Raw genomic sequence first — 5,422 nt, 5'->3', positions numbered from 1 at the left:
GGCCGGCGCGGGGCAGCGCAGCCCTGAGCGCGCAGTGGCGGAGCGCGGTGTCCGGACGCTTGGCCGGGGTTTGACGCGGTGTTTGTGTCATTGCAGGCACAGCGCAGAAATGATCATCCCGGTCAGGTGCTTCACGTGCGGCAAAATAGTGGGGAACAAGTGGGAAGCCTACCTCGGCCTTCTGCAGGCGGAGTACACCGAAGGGTGGGTTTTATTTCTGTGTCCTTTGACTCGCGCCTTAGGGTGATCCACAGTGCACAAGATCCCAGAACTGTTGGGCTGGGAAAGGAGCTCTGGAGATATCTCGGCCAGCCTCCCTGCCAAGGCAGGGCCAGAGGCACAAGTGCAGGGTCATGGTATCATGAAAGAGACGTAGAGAGGCTGAAAACTACAGATACATTCTGAGATCGTTTAACCGAAGGTTAGAAATTGCAATAGGGAACAAAGTAGTTCTTTTCCCACTGAATCTTTCAGGGCAGCAGTGTGGAAGTTGCCAAATCATAGCCCTTGTACCCGAAACGTTCCCAAATATGGAACTCTGTACACATTTGCTTGTTTCTTCCCTTCCCCTTCCATATACCCAACTTTGACGCCAACGTGATCAGTTTTTTAAAGGGAGAGAAGGCAAAAATGTTACAAGTTTAAGAAGTGTTTAGCGGTTTAATATTTTCCCTATCTTTATTATTCCTCTGCTTTTGTATAGGAGTTTTGTGTTGTCATTGACAAATGCTCACTTGAAAACAATTGCAGTCATTGGCTTGATTCTGGGGTGCTTGTTCAAACTAATGCAATTATGCTAAGAAGTAGAGTTTACAGATATCAAACAGCTAAAATCTTAAAGTGCAGTACTGGAATCACTGTTAATGGTAGCTTAAGAAATGGATGGGCAAAATGGGAATACTTGTCTAAAGAATCAGTAGTTTAAAAAGACACCCACACCTTTCTGTTTGTCCCTTAGAAGTGCTCCTTTTCCACAAGTCCTTGGAAGCTGGAGGAAAAGGCAAATACAACTAAAATTGTCTTAAAGCATATAGTATGACTTTGGAAATTGTGATTAATGTTAGTATTTTGCATCTCTGATAACTGCAGATGAGAGTTCAGAATTCTCCAGATAGCTCTTAAGATTTACATATCAACAGACATCAGAGGCTTTTGTTCTCAAGTGTTTTGGAAAATTGAGGCATCATGTGATGTTATTTATAAACATTCTTTAAAATGTCCCTCAGTGTACTTTTAGTTGTCTAAAACAAGTTTTGCAGGTGCTGTCCTAGAACGAGCAGCCCTGCCGCACAATCAGCGGTTGCAAGGACTGATTGACATCAGAGAAGCTGCTGGAAGTTGGCTCCTGCAGTTAGACTGTACTGCTTGAAGCTAAACAACCTTTTACCATGGTCCAGCTTAGGCAGAGACTTCTTTTCAGTCCTCTGTATGTTAGAAAAGTATCCATTGGCTTATTCCTGCAGGAGAATTACAAGTTCCAGGAAATTAAGTTTGTTTTGAGTAAATGCTTTATTACACTGTATTATAGCAGTATCATCATAAAAACCTGAGATCAGTCATGTCTCACAAATGTCACATTCTGAAATAAAAACCTGAGATCAGTCATGTCTCATGAATGTCACATTCTGGAGTATCAGTCTGATTTATGGTTCAGAGGTTCCAGCTGAAGATCGTGGTAGCATTGTGACCTTTTAGAGGGGTGACAGCCACAGCCATGGAAAACACCCACAGTGCTTCAGGCTGGGATGACTCAACATCCTCTACCCAAATATAAGAATCTGGAGCAGCCACTCTGAAGGAATTCAGTGGAAAGACTGTAAAACACTGATTTCTGACCAGTCTGCACCTACTTACTTGTATGTATGTGGGGGGCAGGTTGTATAATCAAGTGCCTTCTCCCATGGGAGCTAGCAAGGATTGTAGCCATCCTCAGAATTAGCATCCCTGTGTGGGGGAAGTTGCAATCCCAGTTATTTTAGTTTCTGTATATCTCACCTTTTTAGTGTGGCTCAGATCTTAAATTTATCTTGTGAAATAGGCAAGAATCATCCTCAGTTTACAGAAACATGTTAAAACAGTGCCCTCTGAAAGGGGTGGCAGCTGGAGACCCTTCTCAGCAGCAGATCTGTGCTCTGGCCGGCTGGAGAATGGACAAACACACTCAACAGCACTAGGTGGAAAAGGGCATTAACAGCACATGCTGAATTTCTGTCTGTGTTTGAACTGCAAACAAATTTTCCTCTATGACTGAGCTCAAAGTAATCAGTGTGTTGCTTAGGAAACGCTTACAAGTGGTTCTGACTCACTTCATCTGTTGTGTTTTTTAATTGTTGTTCGTTAATAGAGATGCCCTGGATGCCCTTGGCTTGAAGAGATACTGCTGCCGCAGAATGCTCCTCGCCCATGTGGATCTGATTGAGAAGCTTTTGAATTATGCACCCCTGGAGAAATGAGATGGAAAAAGCACTGTGCTGCAAGCCATGTGGAACGTATCTCTAATTTAAACTTGAGAAACTGGACTTCAGGCAGTAAAGAATGAAAGCCAACTGTAGTGCAACCATCAAGAGATGTTTATCTTCTGGATAAAATACTGCCCCAAGCCACTAACCTCTTTCAAGGAAACAAAGGAATGATGAAGTCCACTTAAACAAGATTTAGAGATTAAAAGTTTGGATGCTTCTTCTTAAATCTGTGTTTGGAGTTGTGAACTGCTAGATGCTTCTGCCAGTAAAACCAAATGTTTGTCCATGTAGAAAAACGATTATATTTCATTAAAATGTTGAAATAAAGGAGGTTTTTCCCTTGTAGCTTTCCTACAGTTTCTGGATAAAGTGTATGCTTGGAGCTTGCTGGTTACCTTAAGGTTAGAGGTACTGCTGAGTACCCAGTTCAGTGTCCTACACTAGGCAGGCAGGGCTGAAATGTGGTTCCAGTGGCATGGAAGTGGGTACATTTGTGAGGCATTGCTCCCGAAAGCTGCTGGAGCCCACAGAGAACACTCCCTACCGCAGTTAAAATCAACTTGTGTTCTCTACCCCGATCCTTACCAAACACTGGGGCTGCTGTATCACAAAAACACTGATTCAGATGGTGCAGTGCCTTCATTTAAGCAAAACATGTCTGAGTGTCTCCACGGAGAGCACTGGATGTGAGAATTGAGGCGTGCTGGTGTGAACAGGATGAAAGTGCTGCTGCTGCCAAGCACCTGCACCCCTCTGTGGCTGGTACAAACACTTCCACCACTCATCGTCTCAGTGACTTCACATTGCGCTGCGCGTGTGCTGCGGTGCTGCCTGGCCTGGCAGAGGGGCTGCAATGGAGAGAGGGCAGCTGGAACTGCGGGGCTGGGAAAGGTCACCTGCATCCAGGTGACAGGCTCTGACCCTGCCCTGGGGTCTCACCTTTCTCTTGCACAATCAGCTTGTAAGTTGGATCATGTTTTCACTCTGCTTTCTGCCATGCAGAAGATGCATTGTTGTGCATGGCACAGGCAGACATGCCCATCTTACCTGAGAGTGAAGAAGAGCCATTCCTGCACCTGTGCAGGTTTGGGATTTTGTGCAAATGCAGCATTAGTTCATCATTACAGCAGCCCAGTAGAGAATGGGCTGGAAAAGGGGATAATTCCTTAGGATGCAGTCTGTTGCTCTTTGGTGCAATTAAACTCTTGGCACTCGTGTATTAGCTTCGGGGTAAGAAGTATCTCTGTGGATTCTTTTCTGTAGAACAAAGAATCTGGTTTGAACAAACCCTGGGTTTACAGAAATAGTCATTATTTAATGTGCTTACTGGGTCAAACTTGTACCCACAAAGCTTAAAACTAGATTGTCTCACAAAATAAGAGGCAGGACTGCTGCTTGCCTTTGGCTATCACCCAACCAATCTTTACACTTGAACTTGCTTTTCAATTTACTACAAGACAGTAGTAGATGTTTCTCATATTCAGCAATTCTTCACTGAAGACATTTTAAAACCTGTGCTTTACCCTAATGCAAAGAGAATTAAGCAATTAATTCTAGCATTTGTTTCATAGTTGGTTGGGTAGCTTATGTTCTGCATGCCTGCCATATTAGCAAGCTGAACACACTTTATAAAAACAAACCAAAAAAAGCCCTCAGTTCTCAGGCAGGCTATTTTGTAAAAGGGACACTGAACTAGAGGATGACCTTTCTCCAGTGAAATCATGCAGGATACTTTTCCCTGTCAGAGTGGGGTGTGACACTGTCCTGTGGAACGTCTGGCAGAGGCAGCGTGCAGGAAGGCCGTGCAGAAAGCTGGCCTGCATCACTGCCAAGGAACTGGATTAGATGAGCTGACAGGACTTGGTTTCTATCTGCAAAAGCAAATTTCTAATCCCGTTTTCTGCTTCAGAATAACATGTTTCTTTTCAAAGCGGGTGCCAAGTTGTCTGACATTAAAAGTTATGGCTCCTAAATACTTAATAATGAAAATGCAATCTGCGAAAACACAGCAGGTCTCGTGTAAAAAATGCAAAGAAAAAAGAAAAACCCACCTTGGTTGCTCTCATTACTATTCTCGAAACCAGGGTGCAGTGGAAGCCAATGGCAGTCTGGTATCACTCCCTCAGACAGATGTTACCCGAGGAGCTGCAAAAGCACCTGAGCAGCAAGACTAAGTCACAGTAGGCACTAATATTAGCTCATGCAGCCCTTGACACCCTATGTGCACCACAGCTTTTCCTCAGGAGTTTGCAAATGCAGCATTAACCAAAACAAGCCATTTCTGTAATGTGGCAAAGCATACAGTTCATCATGATCATGTGAAAAGTTATCTCGAGAGTTTTGTCCTTGGGAGGGTTAGGAGCAGGAGCAGAGCTTAAATCCTGTTGCAGAAAGAATCTGAAATTTTCAATGGATTTCTATAAATCCCATCTTTCACCCCTGCTCATTGGTAACTAGGAAAGTAATTCCCTTTTTGCTGTCACTTTCCCTGTGCTACCTTCTGCAGCAGTTAATAACATAAGAGTATTGGATCTGCTTTTACCTGCCAGATGTCTATGGGAAGAGTCGTTAAATATGCTCACAACAACTACAGTTTTTCAAGACAATGTAAAAGATATGTATACACAAAAGAAATAAAAAAGCCTCAGTTTTCCCTCAACCAGAAAAAGAAGCCCTTAACAAAATCAACAGATAGGCAGCAGTGGGAAAAAAAAGAAGATAAATGGTAGTGAATATGCAGTCCTTAATTACATTAAGAATTCTGTCAGTTGGAAGGTTTTTGAAAAATACGAAAATCCCACCACTCCTCTGCAGTCACTTATTCACTTTACATGTAAAACATTTTGGAAATTTTTCAAATTTGTCTTGAAAAGCTGTTGCAGGGCTCACACTAACCCTGGTTGTGGTTTAACCCCAGCAGCAACCAAGCCCCACACAGGCACTCCCTCATTTCCCACCAG

The 5,422-nt window shown here is 43.5% G+C and overlaps 1 protein-coding gene across 1 annotated transcript; it reads left to right on the top strand.

Annotated features, from left to right (window-relative positions):
• The first annotated feature begins 21 nt into the window (after window positions 1-21).
• Window positions 22-2,818, top strand: POLR2L (RNA polymerase II subunit L). Its single transcript, XM_014306419.2, has 2 exons — window positions 22-204; window positions 2,345-2,818. Exons 1-2 carry the CDS (start codon window positions 110-112, stop codon window positions 2,451-2,453), a joined length of 204 nt encoding a protein of 67 aa, XP_014161894.1. The 5' UTR covers window positions 22-109; the 3' UTR covers window positions 2,454-2,818.
• Window positions 2,819-5,422: the final 2,604 nt, after the last annotated feature.

This window comes from Geospiza fortis, unplaced genomic scaffold (genome assembly GCF_000277835.1).
Source record: "Geospiza fortis unplaced genomic scaffold, GeoFor_1.0 scaffold66, whole genome shotgun sequence".
NCBI classification, from domain to species: Eukaryota; Metazoa; Chordata; class Aves; order Passeriformes; family Thraupidae; genus Geospiza; species Geospiza fortis.
This window is presented reverse-complemented; position numbering and strand designations above follow the sequence as displayed.